Source organism: Tursiops truncatus, chromosome 2 (assembly GCF_011762595.2).
Source record: "Tursiops truncatus isolate mTurTru1 chromosome 2, mTurTru1.mat.Y, whole genome shotgun sequence".
NCBI lineage: Eukaryota > Metazoa > Chordata > Mammalia > Artiodactyla > Delphinidae > Tursiops > Tursiops truncatus.
Genome location: NC_047035.1, coordinates 114,589,700 through 114,611,357, shown reverse-complemented (window position 1 = coordinate 114,611,357; position 21,658 = coordinate 114,589,700). Strand labels below are relative to the sequence as shown.

Sequence of the window (21,658 nt, the reverse complement as noted above, 5' to 3'; positions counted from 1 at the left end):
GGGCAGGATTCCGAATCCCTGCCCGAGTCCTAAGTCCATGCTCCATCCAATACACATCACACTGCTCTTCCATGCCCAATACCACCTGTCCCCCGACTCTGCAGGGGCAGAAGCAGCACCAAGTCCCAGGGAGACCATATGAGGAAGACCTTTCCAATAGTGTGAGCTGGTGCAGATCACCATCCCCACCCTGAGGAGGGGTCTGGAGGATACCAGCTCAGGGCCATAGGCTGCACCAGGTAGCCTGAAGGAGGGCCTCCCTTGATTCCTAGAGTCCTCAACCTTGTTAAGGAAAATAAACCCTTTTAAGCAGTAATGCATGAGCAACCCGCAGAAATCCAACCTTTCCCTGCCTTTGTTGCTGAGATAGCAATGAATCTGTTCCCTTGGGCTCTCAGGAGATGGGCCATGGCAGTCATGAGTGCTACTCCCTTAACTTAAAGGCCTTGGGTCCCAGCAATGAGGGACTCATACACCCTCCCCAAGTGTTGAGAGCCTGGCTGTGATAACCCTCGCAGGCCTAGGTCACTTCTTGTCCTTTCCAGGGGTACGCTGAGGATCTCACTTCTTATGCTTGCTCAGGTCAGCTATCACCACACCTGGGGAGCTGCTGGTCCCACCCTGTGTGATCCTGGGCCGGGTGGAAGCTGGTTAGCGAGGGTTACAAGGATGAGGAGAGAGAAAGCAGGCTCTAGCCTGGACCATGTCCGACTGTACTGGCAGATGTGTTAGGTCAGCTCTGGGCACACAGGCCTACCTGGGATGCCGCAACTGCCTTCATTTGATGCATATGCTTCTGAGGGCCAGAAATGGTGGGAAACGTGAAAAAGGAAGAGAGGGTTGCCTACATGAATCAGAGTGTGGAGCAACTCCAGAGGGCACCAGCACACTGTATTCTCTGTGAAGGGTGTGCCCTGAAACTGTGCAACACCTCTGGCCCACGAGGGAAAGTATGTTGTAACTAAAATTTCTGCTTTGGTGAGGGACCCTACTTCCCGACTGACCTCTCAGAGTTGTCTAAGACACACAAAGTGAACAGTGGCCAAGCGCTTGGGCAAGTGGAAAGCACGCTTTCTGCATCAGGTGGTAGTGACATAGTAAATGTCCAAGGAAAAGACACAGCCAATGCCCTCTAGAGCAAAGATGGCCCTGGACAAGGTCTAGTCATGCCAAGCCCACATCTACAGGTCTGTGGTAATACTGGGCTCTAGAAACACAGGAAAACACAACAGGAGGAGAACTCTGATCACTTCTAGATACCTGCTCTACATTTCAAATCCATCTTCAGTGGCTCCATTACAAGTTTTACCTTCTTTTATCTCCTCTGGTCATTAAAACAGGAAACCCTTTAGTGGTACAAATAGTTACTTTTCCTCTTTTCGCTTTCCGCCTGAATCCATACAGAACCAAGCTTTTATCAACACTGGACCACTTGGACGAGGGGTGGGCGAGAGCCCTATGCTTCTTGCCAACCTTCAACCCCCTCCTTGTCCAAGAGGGAGGAGGAGGGGGCTGATCTGATGGGAAGACCCTGCCATGCACTTAGGTAGGCCCATATCCCAGTGGGTGAGGCCTTTCTGCCTTTAAAAATGGAGAAACAGAGTCAGGACACAAAAACCACTTTCTAAGAGCAGGTTTGGAGGGCTGCTTTCTTGTGTGTTCTATCTGAGATTATGTCTGTGAGGCAGCCTTTGGTTTTCCATAGCCTCCTGTAGACTGTCTTTCCCTAAAGGCAGGACCCCACACCTGGATTTGGAGGGAGGGAGAGACCAATTTTAGACATGAGTTCAAGCAGCATTCTCCAAACCAAGTAAAGGTTTGGGAGTAGATAACTTTCGGAGTTATTAGGCATCTCTTAATAAGCTCTGACCTCCATTTGATGCTTTGGGTATGTTTATAATTGATCAAAACGTAAAGGAGGAAGGGATGTTACCGGCAACCCAAGCTTCTAGCACGAAGTTTTGAGGCTCTTTTAAAATGGAATTCACTTGAAATTCCCTTATTTTCCAGAACTACCAAAACTTAGTTCTACTAGTAACATGTGTAACTATTAAAAGACAAGTTTCAAATGATGGAAAAAGAGTACACTGTATAGATGAGAAGTGGGTTTTTTTTGTACCTTAAAACTGAGAAGATGGAAATTAATTTTCAATTAATGAGGAACAGTATTTATTCCATTTGCTGTCCTCTCACCTTCACTTTTTCTTCCTTAAAACTGTTTCGATAAAGCTGTTTCTTAAGATTTCCAAACTGGGACATGTTAGTCTGGCAATGTATATCTTTAAATACACTGCAGATTGTTAGGCTAATTTCCTATCTATTTTTAGAGATGATCTATGCCTGTGAGCCCTTTCTAATTTCAGTAATCCACTAGGCAACCTGAGGTTTACAATATGCACAAGCTCAACATGGCCACTGGCCCTGCTGTCCCCAGGTGTTGCTCTTACTTTGGTACATGGCAGAAGTAAGTAATTAAGGCCTAACATTAGAACTACCTTATGGCTGCCCTAAGAACCTTCCCAACATTAGGCAAAGGCAACATCTAGTGTCTGAAAATCACCCAGAATACATTTTCCTTTCAAACTGGAGGATTAAAAACATAAACAAACTGAAAATATGACGGAATTAAGATGCAAGATGATGGAACAAGACATGGTTATGTGATTAGAGTTACATTTTTACTAAAACAACACCTTGCCCTAAGCACTTAAAACGTAGGGGAAAAAAATGGACTGAATTTTATAGAAACAAATTTGAGTCAGTAACAGAAACGTTATGATAAACAAATAACACTGAAAAAAAAATCCAAGTCGTTCTAAGCAGGGCAAGTCCTCCCCATTGCAGCCTGCCGATGCTTTCTGGAATGCTTTCCACCTGGGGCTCCATCCTCATCTCTCACCTGTGGAATTGGCCCTGTCTGAAAGGGACATGGATGTGCCAATGGGCCATGAGCTGCCCGGGTGGTAGAGATGACTGCGAGCTGGAGAAGCGAGGCTGCTGGAGTGGAAATGATGGTGAGGGTTATCGAGGGAATGGATGGGATGGGCACTAATCACAGCTGTGAATGAACACAAGACAGAGAAATGCTTAACATGCTTGCACAGACACACACATATCACAGTTCAAGAGCAGTTACCCCGCGCCCCCCTCCCATACCGTACGACCACTTCCTTGGCTTTTCGGTGGCAGATGGCTGAATTTGGACAATTAGCCATGGGTTTTATACTTGCTTTAAAAAATCAACACACTCCTATGCATATGTCTCTAGATATAACACAGAAAGAAAAAACCCTGATGATTTTTACTAAAATGTTAACAGTGATTATCTTGTGGGGAAGAGTGGTGAAGAATTTTTTAAAAAATTTCTTTTGGTTTATCTTTATTTTCCAATTCTTCTACAATAAATATGGATTATGTGAGTTATTAAAAATATCTCCTTGAATATGTCATAAAATATAAATCCATAAGCAAACAAATGGTGGTTTGGGTATCTATTATTTTTTTCTCTTGCTTAAAAAGATAGAAGTCCCTTTTCCTTTGAGTATATTCCTAATTCATTCTGTCTTTTCTTACTTGCTGAATGAAGCATGAAATAGGTATTTAGGCTGAATGAATAAGTAGCTGTTTAATCAGCTTTCATCTTAAAAGGAATGCAAGTGGAACTGAATTCTTACGTTACAATCTAGTACTAAAAGCATGAAACACAGGCCTAGGGCACCATCTCTTCCTGCTTTCCAGTCTGGGAGCTCAGCCACATCCATTCACATATTAAAAGATAAACGGATTTTTCCTAAATTGCCTCTTTCCTTCCCACACTGGCTAAGGAATTCAATTTGCTGCATTTAGCAAACAAATCCAAATTTTCACACAGATGTTCCACATACAACTTTCTATGAAGACAAAGTGCTTCTTTAATGAGGCTTCATTATCAATCCCAGAGATGCAAACAAACAAAATCAGAAGCCCAGTTGGGATATAAACTTTTCTTAGGTACTCCCATAGAGTAGCTGGAGAAGCAGAATGTTTAACATCAAGATAACCAGCTCTAAATCCCCCAAACAGGTAAACAGGCAGGGTTGGCTAGGAACACATGGCATCTTTTTATTCTTCCCTTTAGGCAAGGACTTCACAAACTTTGTGATAAAACTTAATTTGCCTTTGGAGTCTCTTAAAATGCCTTGTCACCAAGAATCTCCCTAGATCTTTGGGGAGCCACTCAACATGACTGGTGAAGAAAATCCCAGTCAATAAAATAGAGGCCTTGGGCTTCCCTGGTGGCGCAGTGGTTGAGAGTCCGCCTGCCGATGCAGGGGACGCGGCTTTGTGCCCTGGTCCAGGAGGATCCCACATGCCGAGGAGCGGCTGGCCCCGTGAGCCATGGCCGCTGAGCCTGTGCGTCCGGCGCCTGTGCTCCGCAACGGGAGAGGCCACAACAGTGAGAGGCCCGCATACCGCAAAAAAAAAAAAAAAAAAAAAAAAATTGAGGCCTTTATTCTGCAGCTTTCTCTTTGCCACGTGCAAACAAGCAGGTGGCACAACCAGCCAGGGACCCTGGAGCAGTGCTGCCCCTCCCCCCCTCAAGGCCTGGGAAACTAATCAGGGGCTTTCCCTGCCCTCAGGGATCAGAAGCTGCAGGTGGTCCCTTGGAATAAAATACAACTTGGAAAATCTGGCTGAGCAGAGGTCTTAGGGCAGCTTGGCAGTCAGCACCTCCTCCAGGGGAAGACAGGTAGTTTTCAGAAGTAGGACGTTTCAGAATCAATGTTTTCCAGAATTAAGGCTAGGGTGAGGGAAAAAGCCTCCTGATTTTTATCTAGGAAGTGCAACTTGAAAGTGTTTTAGGTACAGAGAACTCTCACAAAAGAAAAACAAAGTTGACTTTAAGGCATTGCCAGTTTTTCCAAATTAAAAATGTGAAAGTGTCTGTCTAGAATACAGTTGGCAATCATTAGCTATTAGCTGAATCAGAATCCAAAGCTTCTGGTGCAAGGCCTTTGATGGAACCTCATCCTGACACCACCAAGCCTTTCTCAACAGTGCTCAGACATTTAAAGCCATGGTAGGTGGATGGGGGATGCGGACTCCAGGGAATCCCAGCTTGTGAAAAAGGATTGAAGCCACGTGGGGAAAAGCATATCTCTAAACCTGAAGATCACAAGTACATCACAAGTAAATTTGGGTTTCAGATTCTTGAATTAAAGGATCCACTCACCCACCCAACTGTTGAGGCACAAATTAAGTAATACTGTACCTTTATGCATACTCCTTCCCACCACCAAAAAAAGAAAAAAAACAGGAATGCTATCAACTAGTACAGCACATCTTTTCTGTGTAACATATTTAAAAATAACAAATCTAGGAATAGGGTTAGTCAAATTTTACAAGTTTTAAAAATAAGCCAGTTCAGGCAAGAACTGAAGTCTTATATAAAACAAACAAGTAAGTAGTCAAGCTACCATCTTCTTATAAATCAAAGGCAACTGGAATGGAATAATTTACTCTTTTTGGACACTTCTAAACCTGGGGACCCCGTCCAGGGCACCTCTGATGAGAGGGAAACTGGTTTTCCTTGCACACTTCGAAGTACAGGCTCTTCTTTTTTTTTTATCGTGGACCCTAAGCAAAAACTACTTTGTGCAGAAATGACCTGTTAGCAAATGGGCCCTTTCCCTTTCAAAGCTGATTTTGAGAATCTCGTGCAAGTGACAGCGTGTGTGCAGATGTTTACACTCTCAGGGATTCCACCAGTTTCCAAGTATATGGTACCATCTTCTGTGTGTAGGATATCTGTGATTATTTAAAATCTCTGTCGTTTGTTAACAGGGATGGCTAATAGTTCTGAAATGGGACATCTTTTAAGAAATGAATAAAAATCCAAAAGCTCATTTAGGTTAAATTAAAAAGTGATCTTTCAGGATTTGAATCTAGGCACCTGACAGTGTTAATGTTTACTAACCTACTGTTCAGTCCAGAGCAAATAACTTCAAGATCAAATAGTTTTTTAAACTTGATATTGGTAGGCAAGTGGCTTCTTATCTCTCTAGAATGGCACAGAGGACCCTCAACCTCAAGTCCCATTGTGCCAGCTAATCTGAAAGGCTTCCCCACCTTGAAAACAGTAACAAGGGAGAAGAAACACTAGTTTAAAAATATAATTGGTCTGTCCCATTGCTTTTTGGTTTTTTAATCATGACAGTTAACTTATTTTGAGTTTCAAATATTATTAAAGGAGGCTGGGCAATTTTCATGCTTATCAAAGTGAAGCATGGGTCAGATAAGGTTGAAAAATATTCCATGCTGTCCACCTAAAACTCCTCTAAAATATAACGTCTATTAACTAAAAAAAAATTCCACAGGTGCCTATCAACACTGATTATGTATCGGGAAGCCTAAGGAATACTGTGACATCTAGCCATCTTCAGCCCCATCTCTCCTGCAGAGACTCGATGTACTTTTAAAGAGACTGGTCACTTCCCTAATGCCTGGGAGACTTGTGGAAATTGGCTTCTTAGCTTATTTGCACTGAAATTAAAGGAGCTACTTGCAAGAATAAATATTAATTGCAAAATATGGCAAATGCTTGATACTTATTCCCTCATGGTGCCAAAGCTTTGGTAGATTATTTTTTGTGTTAGGATCAAGTGAAGTCAAAGAGATCACTGATAGTTGTTCCCCAACATGACTGGATAGATTGGCAGCCCTCGGGAAAAGAGAAGCTTTTAACTTACGCTGGGGTGGCTGGGAGTCAAAGGGCATCATCATTTTTGGTCTCATTCCCCGCCTTCCAGCCAGTGTAGACATGCTGTCCTCTGATTCATGCCCTAGACATCAAATACGGAGGCTGGTTACAAACATGTGCCCTAGGCCAATGAGCAGCCTCAGCAGTAAAACATTTCAAGTGGGGGATTCAGGACTCACAAACAACAATGGGACAAGGTGGTTCTGCAGGAAGTGAAATAAAGAGGAAAATGACCATTAGTGCATTACAGGAGTCCCTGTTGAGTCAACTCAGTTGACACAACGCTGCCTACCATGCTTCACTGCAGGTCTGTGAGGGAGAGCAGCCAGCCCAAGAACATGCTGAACACCACAATGAGAGCTGGGGCCCCACTGAAGGGATGGAATGAAATGCACAGACATAGGCTACGTTGTCTCAAATGCTTGAGTGTCAGGTTGGTGAACACGATGAGAGACCTAACAGAGCTAGAAGACTGTCTCATCTGGGTATAGAACCTCTCCCCCCTAACGAGCTAGCTATTCTTCATCAGAGGTTGATTCTGTAACACACATTTCTTTAAACCTAACCTCGTATAGGAATCACCAAATTAAGGCAACCTTACAAAATGGAAAATGGTTTAAATGAAAATAGTCTCCAAACATTTGGGAAAAACCTGAACCTCTATATGAATTCCGCCTTTGATGGATGTTGCTGTCCATGGAATTGTCAACCGGTGTGATATCTTGAGAGTTACGAGGAATTGGAGTATCCGTCATGATGGGGTTTGGGTCTGGAGACTTATCAATGGGTTTCAGCTCCAGTCTCTCATGATGGATCCAGAGGTCTGGGGGTTTGACATCCTTGGAGTTCCCTTTGTACTTGTGGGAGCCATTCACTGATTTGCAAGCAGCTCGTTTCCTAGGTACAAAATTAAGAGGATTTTTAAAAGTAACTCTTGAATATTATTAGTCAAAAGGTTTCAATGATTAAAACTTCCCTTCTGAGAGATGCTTCAGGCAAAATCAGAAACAAACAAGAAAAACAGAGTCAAGAAGTTTCCTTCTGGGAATAGTAAGTGTATCACTGCTTTGTCCACATTATTTAGAGGTATGTACATGGGCGTATTTGAATATTGCCTTGTGACTTTGAGTATAAGCAGAGGGCATATTTGAATATTGCCTTGTGACTTTTTGAGTATAAGCAGATTAGACAGCATTTTTGAATCAAATAATCTCTAAAGCAAAAGGTTTCTCCCCAAGTTTCCAATCAATAGAGAAAGGACACCATTAACTAGAAATATAACAATGGAGTAGACATAGAGTCTGCTTATAAAGGAGGAAGGGAACTCCATAGGTAACTCAAACTAGGACCACCACTGGGTTAAGTCAAGAATGGGGATGACAGTGTCGACTTTTCTGTGCCTTAGTTTCTCCATTAAGTCACTCACCCAACTCAATAAGCATTTATTAGGTACCTACTGTATGTCAGGCCCTATGCTGGATTGCTGTACCCTCAGCACTTCTGGCCAAGTGAGGAAGACAGACACTGAACTTTTTTTTTCTTTTTTTTTTGCGGTACGTGGGCCTCTCACTGTTGTGGCCTCTCCTGTTGCGGAGCACAGGCTCCGGACGCACAGGCTCAGCCGCCATGGCTCCGCGGCATGTGGGATCCTCCCGGACCAGGGCACAAACCCCCATCCCCTGCATCGGCAAGCGGACTCTCAACCACTGCGCCACCTGGGAAGCCCTGAACTATTATTTTTAAATGTTCTGAGCTTAATGAAATGCCAAGTGTTATAGTAACCTCTTAATAGCTGGACATATAGTGCACAGGAAAAATGTGACGGAAAAAGTGACATTTAAGCTAAGACCTAAATGGGACAGGGCAGAAGGTGCATTCCAGGTGGTAAAATCAGATTATGTCAGAGCCCTGAAGCACAGAGCAACAGCCTGGTGTGCTAGAGGGACTGTAAAAAGTCCGGAGTGGTGGCAGCGTATGAACCATAGGGAGAATGATATGAAATGATGCTGGCAAGATGGGCAGGGATTAGATCATAAAGGGCTATTAGAGCCACGCCAAGAGTCTGCAGTTCCCTCTATGAGTAAAGAGAAACCCCTAAATGGTTTTAAGCAGGAGAGTAAGGAGATGAACTCTGAGTTAAAAATTTAAAGCAACTGGGATGAGAAGAATGGATTTGAGGGGTAGGGGACAAAACAGGAGGGCAGTTAGGAGGCAACTGCAATAATCTCAGCCATGACTGACGGTGGCCTGGGACAGTGAGGATGGAGGAAAGAGAGAGATTTGGCAGTTATTTAGGAGCCCAAAATGACAAGACTTGGTGAAAAAATGGATGTGGGAAAGGATAGGAATAAAGAAACAAGAGGAATAAAGGATTATGCCGAGGTCTCTGGCTTAAGCCATTTACTAACACTGGGGAGAAGCAGGTTTGACAGAAAAGATTATAAATTGTTTTGGACATGCTAAGTGGCTCTGAGACACTACAGATGAAACATAAAACAGGTAATTGGTTCTGAGACTGAGGCAAGCCTGAGACTCAGAAGAGAGAGGCCTTGGCTAGAGAGAGGAATATGGGAGTAGCTGAAATTCAGAAGTAAATGAAGCCAAAGGAGCAAGTATCACTAGGAGAGAGCGTAGAAGGAGAAGAGAGTAATTCTAGGACCAGGCCCTGAGGAATGTCTGTATTTGATGGCTGAGTAGATTGGAGAGGCTGCGAAAATGAACACACAATCACGGAATACAAGAGAATGCATTCAAGAGAATGTTTCAAAAAGGAAGGAGTAGTTGACTGTGTTAAGTGGGGAGAGATTAAGATAAGGACTGAAAAATTTCCTTTGGCTTTAGCAATATGGAAGTCACTGGTGACCTCAGCAAAAGCAATTCTGCTGAAGCAGTAGGGGCAAAATTTGGATTAGAAAAGGACTGAAGCATGAATGGGCAGTGAAAAAATGGACAAGTGAGTGTAGACAAGTATTCAAGAAATTTGTGGTGAAGGGAAAGACAGAGATTTGTAAGTGGTTGGTGGTAAGGACCATGCAACAGAGGAAGGGTTATAATTATTTCTTAAGATAGAAGAAGTTTGAGCACACTTACATGCTGAAGGGGCAGAGCCAACAGAGAGTGAGAGGTTAGCTGTGCTGGAGAAAGGGACAACCACAAGTACAAGGTCTTAGAAAGCAGGAGACGCTGGGATCCAGACGGTAAGTGGAGAACTGGTCTCCGACAGGAGGAAGGGGGAGGAAATGATTATTCCCGACATGGAAAGGTTTTCAGATTTGATGGCGGCACACTGAGATAGTTCTCATCTTTTGAGAGCGAGGGGGCTATAGAGGGATGTGCTGAGAAACTAAAAGGGGCTAGACTCTAAATACTCTGTCAGCTTTGAGGTTGTAAGAGTCTATAAACAGCTACAATTGAAATGGGAGGTGTCTCAGGTATTAAAGAGGAAGAAAAGTACTGAGAAGAGCTCACATATTTTCGATGGTCAATGGAACACTTGGAAAGCAGATCACTGGGGGAGGAGGAGGGGAAAGCTCTATGAAGACTTGATACGATTCTTTTAGCCAAAGGGACGCAAATTATAGGACCTGCAGATGCAAATACAGAGTACAGAGCCTATTACAAACTCATTTTCCCACCTCTCAATCTGAAGACTAAGTACTTTATTTTTTATTTACTTTGAATTTTAAATCGCCCCAAACATTAAGGAATGTTGTCATTTTGTTTTTCCAGAATCTTTTAAATAAAGATCTCAAGATGTCTAAAACTAGATGCAAAATCAAGTTCATAGAGATAAATGGGAAATGCTGAAAAAGCAGCTTATAGAAAAGTTGTAGTGTAGAAAAATGTCATCTCTGAGGTTTTAAAGAGAAACCGTTTTCTACAGTCAAAGGTAGGTAGGGAAAGCTGTAAGAGGCAGCCATCAAGAGGCTTATAAAGAGAGCCCCCATCCTCTTGGAAACATGATGAAGGTGAGCTACAGAAAGCTATTTTATTTCGGCAAAAGAAAGATTAAAAACATCACAGAACCTACAGAAAATGACATAAAGCCATAACTAGTAGCAGTTAGATGGTAGCTTGTACTTGCCCTCTATTTTGAAAACGAACAGACTTATTGTTATTAAATCCTCGCATCCTTGCCTTGGGCAGACCAGGTCTGATGATAATCACACAGACGTGAATTTCTCTTTTCTCTTTATGGAGCAATACCTCCATCTTACGATCCTTTAGGATACTGCAACTAAAGTTGTTCTATTACCCATACTGTGTTTTTGCTATTAGGGGTAACTCAAGAATGTCCTTTTTTATGGCATCTGTCTTGCTGGCCAGAGATAGGAGTAGAATATGACCTAGGGTCAAGGATTCTCTCAGGTTCCGGAGTGCAGGCTGTTATCAAGCACCATATTATGGAATCACCTTGCTAGCTCCTCTAGACAATTAGCCGCAAGCCTCAAAATCCCAGAGGAGTTCAGAGCTAGCAGCCACCTGACCTCTCTGCTAATGTGATATGCTGATTATAAGTAATCCTTTCTCGTTCATTTAATCAATACATCTCTCCACCGCATTCCCCCCACCCCACCTCCTGCAGTCCCAACCTCAACTTCTACACTTGGTAGCACTTCTTTAAAAATACTCTTAAGCTTAGATTTAGAGTCTATGGTCTATGGTCTCCGTCCATCTCAGCTGACATTTGTGCCATGAAATTCCACAAACTCCTGTGCATCTGGTTCACTGTGTGCACAGAGACAGTCTTCCAAAGGGGCCCCCAACAAGGCTGGACATTGTCCACTTTCCTCTCCAGATCGATTGTCTAATTGGCTCTGTGACTTGAGAGGTTGAGTTAAATGAACTACATCTACAAGGTAACTCTGTCCCTGGCTTCCAGTTGGTTTGGAAGGTAGAATGCACAGGCAAGACACTGGAAGGTAGGAGGTATTTTCTCTCCTGCCCCCTCACTGCTGGGCTAGAGGTTGGCAGTAGTTACAGTCCTACCACCCCACACGGTTCCTGTCGCAAGCCCTCTCCTGCTGCTTCAGATCCCTGAAAACAGCTCTCTCTTCATCAGAAAAAACCCTCACCCTTTTAAGGGTGACAGTGGCCTATCACTGCTGCTGGCCCTTGAACACTGCTGCCTAACGCTAACCCCACCTAGGACATTGTAAATGGTCCCTTCATTAAAGCCTCCTTCACCCCCTTTCAGTGTGCCATCTCTTTCCTGCCAGGACCCTGAATGACACACACTTAATAAGAGGAACCGTTCTGCATTTCCTTTAAAAATATTTAAAACATCGCTTTTCACATATTTTATGTTTTAACTCTGTGTACAACTCCAGATACAGAAGTCACATAGAAGCAAAAGAATACGTACAAAAAAAATGTATGGGCTACAACTGGGGCTCCTTACTTTTTCTGGTGAGAAGTGGTACGCCTGGTGCAAAAGACAGCGATGATCACGACCACCACGATGGTGATGACGCCAACGGAAACGATGATGACCAGCAGCATGTTACTGTCTAGAGGAGAGGTGGGGCTTCCATGAGGGCTGTTACTGCCTGGAAAGGGAAAACCGTACGCTTGCTAGTGTTAGAGAATTCTAGCATAAAATCAGGCTACAGAACCGTCATGTGAGTATAGATACTTCTGTGAGCTTCTTGATAACAGTCATCACCGTGCCTTGTATAAAAGTGCCTCATGAACACAGCCATCTCCACTAGCTCATGAAATCTAGAGAGCGGAGTTTCTGCCCTATGCACAGTACCTTGCACAAAGCTGATGTTCAATAAAAGTTTCTCAAGTTATACTGAACACTGTGCTTGGACAAATAAGGGGGTCTGTCTCCTGGTGTCTCATGTTGTATGTAAATTCATTTTATAAAGCACCATTTGTGAATCATTTTAGTTTTCTGACTTGCAAAACTATTTAAAAAATGTACATTCATAGAAAACAAAAGGTTTTTTCCAACATATAGATGTCTGCCATCACAAAAAAATTATTTGAAAAATAACGTCTCTTTTTTTATAAATACACAGTCTATGCAGAGTTAATTTTCTTATTCAGTTTCAGGAAAAAGTATGTACATATGCATTAATTTGACAAATATTTATTGAGTGGTTACTATGAGCCAGGCATTGTTCTAGGTACTAAGGATGCAACAGTGAACAACAAAGATAGGTAGGGGTGGGGGCAGACAATAAACAAATAAGAAATTATTAGTTTGTAATAAGTGCTATGAAAAAATAAAATGAAGGTATATGATACAGAGTGACTGGGTGGCTATTTTAGATTGAATGGATGGGAAAAGCTTCTCTGAGGAGATGGCATTTGGGCTGAGATTTGAATGACATGAATGATCCCACCATACAAAGACCTGGAGGAAGAACATTCCATAGAGAGGGAATAGCTAGTGGAAGGATCCTATGGCAGGAATGAGCTTGGCACGTTCAAGGAAGAGAAAGGCAGCCAGTATTGCTGAAGCAAAGAGAGATATGCAAAGTTAGAGAGAAGGAAGTGAGCAGAAAAAAGATGAAGGTGAGGCTGGAGGGGTGTGCAGAGGCCACATCATTTAGGACCTTGAAGAAACAGATTTTCTTCGTCCTATTATTGTTCCCTCATTGCTCACAGGATGAGGCTCAGCTTTTTATCAAGGCCTTTTGTAGTCTTGCTCTTCCATTTTCTGAAACATAGTTCTTTGCTTCCCACCTCGTTATAAAAGTTATGCAAGTTCATGTTATAAAATATGGGAAATCCCTCTACACAGATCTAACCATCATGGATAGATGACATCTTTTCTTCTAGTTACTCTCTCTTTTTGCCCTAACAATCAAAGCTGTACAATTAATAGGATGAGCTGTTTTGCTTAACTATTGCTAGTGACTAAATATTTAGTCACTAGAAGAAGTACTTAAGAAGAGTCATCCTACCCATCTGGGATGTTGTGGAAGAAATTCCTACCATGAAGGTATGGCCTCCTACCCGTGTTCTTAGAAAAGCTCCTAAAGTGATTCTCATATACAGCCTGGCTTATAAACTTACAATCTAATCCAAACTATACTTATTGTGGGAATCCCTTCCATAACACTGGATTGGATTAGCGGACCTTTCACTTTTGATTCTATGATTTTATAGGCTACTAAGCACAGTCCTAAATGTGGGATAATTTTGACAGCTTAAGAGCTTATTCTTCTACATTTGCTTTAATCACTTTTATCCTTCATTTCTGAGAAAAAAGTCAGCAGATAGACAACTTAAACTGTACACACTAACCTTCAATAAAATAACATTTTTATATTTGGGAACGACTATGGAACTGGGAGGCAATACAATTAGACCATACTAGGGCCTTACATAAAACTTTTATTAACAGCAGTGCTGAGTTACTGGGTGGGGCAGGCACTGCAATCAGAGGCTGGGGAGCTGGGGTGTGGGAGGCAAGCAGAGGTGGTGGTGGCAGTTCTTTCCTGCATTCAACAGAGACAAATTCTCATTTAATTGCAGTTGACCTCTAACTTCTGAGCTGGCCAAAAGCTCCCTTTTAAAATAGAGTAAGAATGAGCTGCCAATGGGAGCATCATCCCTCCTACCAGGGACATTAAGGCTCACCTGGACTATTGCAACAGCTTCCAAACCACTCTTTTCTGACTTCATACTCGTGACACCCAACTCATTCTCCGCTGTCATCAGGGTAATCATAGTAGATACTCAATAAATGGAAGTCATAGTTTACCAGTAGTATCAGACATCTTACATATGTTACTTACATGAGGAAGCTCACATTTCTTAGCAACAGCACTTGAGCTTTTGACAGGCTGGTTCTAACCTACCTTCTCTAACACGAGACTCTCTATCCTGTCCCTAGGCAGTGTGATCCCTGGAGAAAGCAGGTTTAAAAAAATTTTTTTTAACATCTTTATTGGAGTGTACTTGCTTTACAGTGTTGTGTTAGTTTCTGCTGTGTAACGAAGTGAATCACCTATACATATACATATATCCCCATATCCCTTCCCTCTTGCGTCTCCCTCCCACCCCTCTAGGTGGTCACAAACCACCGAGCTGATCTCCCTGTGTTATGCAGCTGCTTCCCATTAACTAGGTATTTTACATTTGGTAGTGTATATATGTCAGTGCTACTCCCTCACTTCGTCCCAGCTTATCCATCCCCCTCCCCATGTCCTCAAGTCCATTCTCTACATCTGCGTCTTTATTCCTGTCCTGCCCTTAGGTTTGTTAGAACCATTTTTTTTTTTTTTAAGATTCTATATATATGTTAGCACACGGTATTTGCTTTTCTCTTTCTGACTTACTTCACTCTGTATGACAGACTCTAGGTCCATCCACCTCACTACAAATAACTCAGTTTAGTTCCTTTTTATGGCTGAATAATATTCCATTGCACATATGCGCCACACCCTCTCTATCCATTCACCTGTCAACAGACACCTAGGTTGCCTCCATGTCCAAGCAGGCTGTTTTAAACTGCCATGCCTCCACACGTGCTTTTATTGTGTCCTAGGATGTTCAACCCCCTCCTCAACATTTAGCAATCTTCTCTGTGCCTTTTAAAATCTGGGTCAGAGATCATCTCTTCTACAAAGTTTTCTCTTTTCTCTATCAGGTAGTTTGTTACTCAATCCTCCTGTTCCTACAGCCTGTTACATAGAACCTGAACCTTTAGAAATATGTGTGAATAAATGAATGAATGCATAAATGAAAGAAAAGACAAAGAAATAACTGCTTTTCTCACAGTCTTGAATATTATACTGTGGACAGCACATAAATATAACATATGCATCCCAGGAGGAGAAACTCATAAAGTCCTAGAACTCAGAGCCTAAAAATTTCTTGAAGCAAGCAAATTTGTCTGGCTCTCCTAAGAACTGGCTGATTTCACAGAAGTCTGGGCAATATCACTTTTTATTTAAATAGATACTGGAGACTGAGATAATTTTGTTTCCACAATTAGATCAGGAGTTTCCAGAGAACTAGTAACTCTTTTCCTTTCTCTTCCATATGTTTCTTTTTTTTTTTTTTATTGGAGTAAAATTACTCTACAAGTGAGGAGACAGTAAGGGTCATTTCTAGTAACTACCTTTGTGGACATTTTGCCATCCTGGATTCCCACATCTGGTATAGAACCCCATGCTTTTCAGGCTGTGTGTGACAGTGGAAAAGGCACAATCTGAAGTCAGAAGACCTGGGTTTTGGTTCTAGGACTTCCAGAATATGTGGGTGGATCCAGGCACATTACCCCTCCGCTGAGTCTCTTAATGTATAAAATGGGAATAATGATACTTGTTCTCCCTGCCTCACCACAGTGTTATGAGGATCAAATGTGATTTCATGTGTGAAAGTAACTTACAAATGGTGACGTTCAGTAGAGAAGTAGGTGTCATCATTTAAGTAATTAGAAGGCATCAGCTCTTAGGATGGCTTGGAGACTGGTAATAATTTTTTAGAATTCCCAAACTAAAAACACTGCAGTAAGTAGTGTGGGGATAAATTAATGATTCCAAAGCATTTCTCTGCCTTGTGCTAGATGATAGCTAATCCCACTAAAGGGTTTATTTTTGAAAGCAAGATTCTAATTATTTTCTAGAGGCAGTGGGCAAAAGGAAGACTTGTTTGTTTAGAATTATTTTAAGCTGGATATGTGGGGAAACAATTTTATTTCTGGATCCTATAATGAATGAGTTTATAGTAATTCAGCAAACATTTGCCAGAAAATGCCTAAAGCCAGTTCTATTAAATAAAAAGAAATGAGTAACATGCTACAATCCACCACACAGGAGCTACAAAAAACATTTCAAGATTTCAAGCAGAACTGCATCATGCCCACAGGAGGCCAAAAAAGCCACAGGAAGGGCTTTACCGCTCATCGGAGGTTTGTAGTCGGATCCTAGGTCTGGCAGACGGCTTCCTTTCCCTGCAGACCCTGAGGCTGAAGAAGAAGAACTCATGTCAATAACAACCCAATCCATTGGTGTGACAAGTCTACTTCACAGCTAGCGAGTGTTTTCTACAAAAAAAAAATATTTTCCGTCTACTCTGTCCATGAGAAAAGGAAGTAGCACACACACAATGGGAAAATATAGCCTATTTGTGCAAAACAAACTAAGGTATAGCTTTCTATGCAATGAGGCATCTGAAAGTCTGACACCCTTGTTCCATGGCTGTACCTAGGGTGTAACAAAGCTGCCCCTTGCTGTTAAGGTTTCTCTAGCCCAGGAAACATTAGCTGAAATACTACCCACAGCACTTATGGCTAAAGTAGCTTCTCATGGAAAAGGGACTAAGGGGACCAGTTAGGTTAATCTGCATTAAAGAAATGGACTCTTCCAAGGGACCGGCTATGTTGATCTGGCCTAGTGAGTGTCAGTAGCGTTTGGATTCTTTTCTCAAAATATAAAGCTGCCTTTCCAAATATAAAGTTACCCTAACGGGAGCAGGAAGGCAACTGGACATTCAAACTGGGTTCTCAGTTCTTGCTCAGTCAACCTAAATATCCAAAGATAAAAAAACCAAAGTCTTCCCTCTAGTTGCTCACGAAGGACACTGTCTCCTAATCCATCATCATGGAACATAACAAGTGAGGCTGCTGACCTTGGGCTTGGGACCACCTCCTAAGCAGACCTCAGAAAACACAAATATCAGCTTTTTAGAAATTTATATTCTTGGTCTTGAATTTTATTCTTCACATTTATAGAAGAAGCTGCCTTGTAAAGCAAATATAAGGAGTCCGTCCCCAGTAAAGCAAAGGTATTCCTCAGTGCAAAGTCTGGGGCCAGAAGGCAGTCTCATGCTTCTTTTGAAGAAGTGTGCAAGAACTGCAAGGCAGAGCTGTTCCACACAGTTAATACAGCACAGTGTGTAACCGACTGCCTGCACCGCAACACCGGCTCCATCACGCACTAACTGTTTGACTTTTGGCAAGTTACTTAGCTATTATTTTTGGGTCTTAGTTCCCTCATTGTAAAACAGTGATAATAATGGTACCTACTTCATGAAATGGTTGTGAGGATTAAATGGAAATTTAATCCTATAAAGTATTCTGAATACTGCCTGACACACAGTAAATGTTCAATAAATATTAACTACTAAATAAATCTTTAGGGAAGAATATTCTCTTATCCTTTGCAGAGGTAAAGAGCATGAAGCTTCAGAAAACACTTACAAATGAGAGTTATTTCTACGAAATAAAGCTTGCCTGGAAATGCATAAACCGGACATGTTGCTGTAAAACATTACAGCTAATATCAAGTACTGCTATAAATGATCAGACTTGGAGGAAATGGAAGAAATTAAAATCTGAAGGTTTCTGTATGAGTTCATTTAACGAATAAATCTAGAAATGAAAAGAGTATTTTCTATGTTTCCAGAAGCTCAAAACCCCCAGAGAAGGTCTTGGGTATCCAAAAGGGCATATTCTAGAATTTAACTCACAGTCCTTGACCCTTTCCCATTGTCCATACTTATTACTTTATCCCTTTACTTCTGATGCCGTCATTCCTCCCAAATGGCACACACCATATTTCAAGATTCCAGTTTTTCTTTTCACTGTGATAAGCTGGCAGAGATGAAACAGCCCTTGTAAGGCTCTTCATATTTAAGTGTACTTATTTGTCAGGTAGCCCACATTTAAGCCAAGCTATCCAGATTAACATATTATGTAAATAATTGCCAATGAACACACTTTACCAAGAAACCGATTGACTTAATTCCCATATTTCTTAACATTTTTCCTTTATATTTAACCTATGAACAAGAAATTCCAGGGATTAGCCAAACACCAAAAATAAATATGGGCAAAGAATTTTAACTACCAAAGGTGCGGTGTAGCTGAGAATTGCACCCTGGCCTATGGAGTGAAGTGAGGGAAGAACAGTGAGCACATTTATATTCTGTGCATATTCAGTATAGTTACTTTTCTACTCTCAGGCTTAAGTCAAAGGTTCTACCATGATTAGGGTGCCTTACACACAGACACACACACACAGACACAGAGGTATGTTTGCAGTTTCTCTAACATACAACAAAAGGCTCATTGAATGCAAACACATTTCCAAAGCCCTAAAACTTGAAACTTCAAATTTTGAATCTTCCTTGCCATTAACCAAGATCCAAAGACTCTGTATTTCTAGTAACTACTCCTAAAGAATAAAAGCAACCATCAAATTTACTTTTACTGCTCTTAGTATAGAAAACAGATACCTACTTTAGCTGACTTCCCAGAGATGAAAATCACAAAGTATAGTTACCTCTCCACCATAGCAATTGCAGTGAACAGACTACACTGACAATTTCAAGAATGGTGACACTGAGGCCCAAGCTCCCTAAACTTCCACTGTAAACGGTCTCTAACCTCTTTTAAAATAAGCAGATATATTTAAGAGAAGAAATGGAAAAACAGCTCTGAATTAAGCTTAAAACAAGAGAACAGAGACCACTAATTTTATCACAGATAATCATACAATTCAGTAGGGTACATTTGTAGATTTTCTGTTGGGGGGAGGAAAAGAGGGTATTCACTGAATTTGATTAAATTTTTCACTTAGAGATGCTACAAATATGACAAATTGGTATGCTTGTTCTCATCATGTCCCAAATCCCTATCTGTGTTACAGAATTTCAGTATCTTAGCACAAATGATAATCTGGCCGACACTTAAGGCCAATCTCCTATAGCTGCAGAAGTTTGACTCAGTTTTTTTCCTGCCAGTCTATTTAGCTCCTAAGTATCAATAGATTCCCCAGCTTTTCAGATACTCCAAGTGCCACAAACATGGACTCAACTCTACTCTGGCCAATAAATACTCGATTTTTAACACATGGTACTGGTACTGATTTTCAGGAAAAAAAACCCCCAAAAAACCAAAAAGCTAATAATAGGTCACAAAAGAGAGGAAAGGAAAGAGAGGCCATCTACTCATTTACCTTGATCATTAGCCATTTTATCAGAGGAGTCCGCTAACAGGCCAAGCACAGGGGAAGAAAAAAACAAGAGCAAGGATCACAAGCTTTGAAGATGGGACAGGCAGAATTTTTAAAGGAAAAAATAAAAACCCACAAACTTCCAAACACGTTGAGTCTTGTTTTTCGTACTAACAGAAAAGAAATCCATGTATGGTTTCCATACTTCCAGACTCAGTCCCCGACTTTTATTCCTAAGCTTACTTGGTTCAATATTTTACCTTCACTTTCTTATCTAGAGTTTTCTCTAAAGGGCCCCTTTTGAGAAAAGCCTCAACCCTTTCTCTCTACAAAGGTCCATGAATAAGCCTTTCAGGTTAAGAGCCTGCATGTGTTGAAAGAGAATCATCCATCACAATAAACATGCTGCTACGCTGTATGGGAACCAAGAGAATCCCATCTGATCTGACTGGTAAGAACTTTTAGATCACTGCGATTCATCTGCCTCAAACAGCCTGAAGTCAAGAGTTCCCCTGTAAATTACATGGTTAGGTCAGTAACCTAGGGAACATTGATTTGGTATCAGTGGGTGGGATCACTTTGAGATTAATGCTCACACTGTGGCTCCTAAGCGCATCATCAGGACTTCCTGTATCATCCACAGTCTCTACATGCTAAAGTGACATGTGCACGCATAGCCCCACTCAAGAGACACACAATGAAACACTCTGTTTGGGAGGCTTTACCTTTGGGTGTTCTGAACTGGACAGCTTCAGACATGGGCCCCATGCCCTTTGAGTTCCGAGCTTGGATTTTGAAGTAGTATGGTGTGTCAAGTGTTAATTCTTGTATCTGGTGAGTCAGCCTGTTTCCCACAACAGGCTCAATAACCCAGTCGTGTATCTCTGCATTCACGTCCGTACTGTAATATATGATGTAACCTATCCAAAGGAATTAATGGGAAAAGAAATCTTATTCCTGCTTTTTCTTTTGCAATCAGTTAAGTCAATAAAGATATATGTTACAGCATATACAAATAGAGAACTAGTTACAGATTAAATTAGCAATGGTAAAAAGCATTTTAAATGCTACACTAAACATAATATAGATAAAACCACAATTTCAACAGTGCCAGACTGTAAGTTACCATCTATATCTGCAGCTGAAGTAATAAAAGTAAAGATAAAAATATAGGGTTAAATATTCTCATAAGCTAGGAAATTATATAAGGAAAATAACCTAATCATCATTCCAACATCCTATACTTCAAGGGTCTACAATTAACTCAATGCAGTTTTGAAAACTAGTAACTAGTAATGGCCTGACAATGCTATATATATATATATATATTTTTTTTAAATTTATTTATTTATTTTTGGCTGCATTGGGTCTTCGTCGCTGCATGTGGGGCTTTCTCTACTTGCGGCAAGCAGAGGCTACTCTTTGTTGTGGTGTGCGGGCTTCTCATTGTAGTAGCTTCTCTTGTTGCGGAGTACGGGCTCTAGGCGCGTGGGCTTCAGTAGTTGTGGCACGCAGGCTCAGCAGTTGTGGCTCATGGCTCTAGAGCACAGGCTCAGTAGTTGTGGAGCACGGGCTTAGCTGCTCTGCGGCATATGGGATCTTCCCATAGGGCTTCCCACAGGGCTTGAACCCATGTCCCCTGCATTGGCAGGTGGATTCTTAACCACTGCACCACCAGGGAAGCCCATCAATGCTGTTTTAACTCTCACCAATGTGATTTCCCAGGAGAAAAACTCCTAGGAGATGCGCAGCCACCTCTGCTAAATTCTCCCAAACTTGGGGTGGGTGAAGTCACAGTGAAACGTCACCTGATACATCCACCAGAGGGCACTCAATCTCCATGGTTGAGGCAGGAAGAACCACAATCACAAGCCTACCTGACCTACACAGTGCAAAAATGCACTGCATCATTACTGGTTTTAAAGACAAAACAAAATGTAATCCATGTCAAGTCATGCTTAATTCCTTTATGGAAGAGGCACATTCTAAAACCTAAAGT

The 21,658-nt window shown here is 41.7% G+C and overlaps 1 protein-coding gene across 11 annotated transcripts in view; it reads right to left on the bottom strand.

Annotated features, from left to right (window-relative positions):
* NEO1 (neogenin 1) overlaps positions 1-21,658 on the bottom strand; it is a 240,530-nt gene that overhangs the window by 7,272 nt on the left and 211,600 nt on the right. For 8 of the 11 annotated variants that reach the window (XM_033851952.2, XM_033851957.2, XM_033851956.2 and 5 more), the window contains 6 exons: positions 20,385-20,579; positions 16,602-16,670; positions 12,141-12,288; positions 7,398-7,636; positions 6,729-6,821; positions 2,900-3,058 (listed from right to left, as the gene is read on the bottom strand). In XM_033851952.2, the coding sequence (XP_033707843.1) occupies positions 2,900-3,058; positions 6,729-6,821; positions 7,398-7,636; positions 12,141-12,288; positions 16,602-16,670; positions 20,385-20,579 (903 nt within the window). The remainder of the gene's footprint in view (positions 1-2,899; positions 3,059-6,728; positions 6,822-7,397; positions 7,637-12,140; positions 12,289-16,601; positions 16,671-20,384; positions 20,580-21,658) is intronic. The other 3 variants (XM_033851955.2, XM_033851958.2, XM_033851951.2) reach the window with 2 other exon arrangements.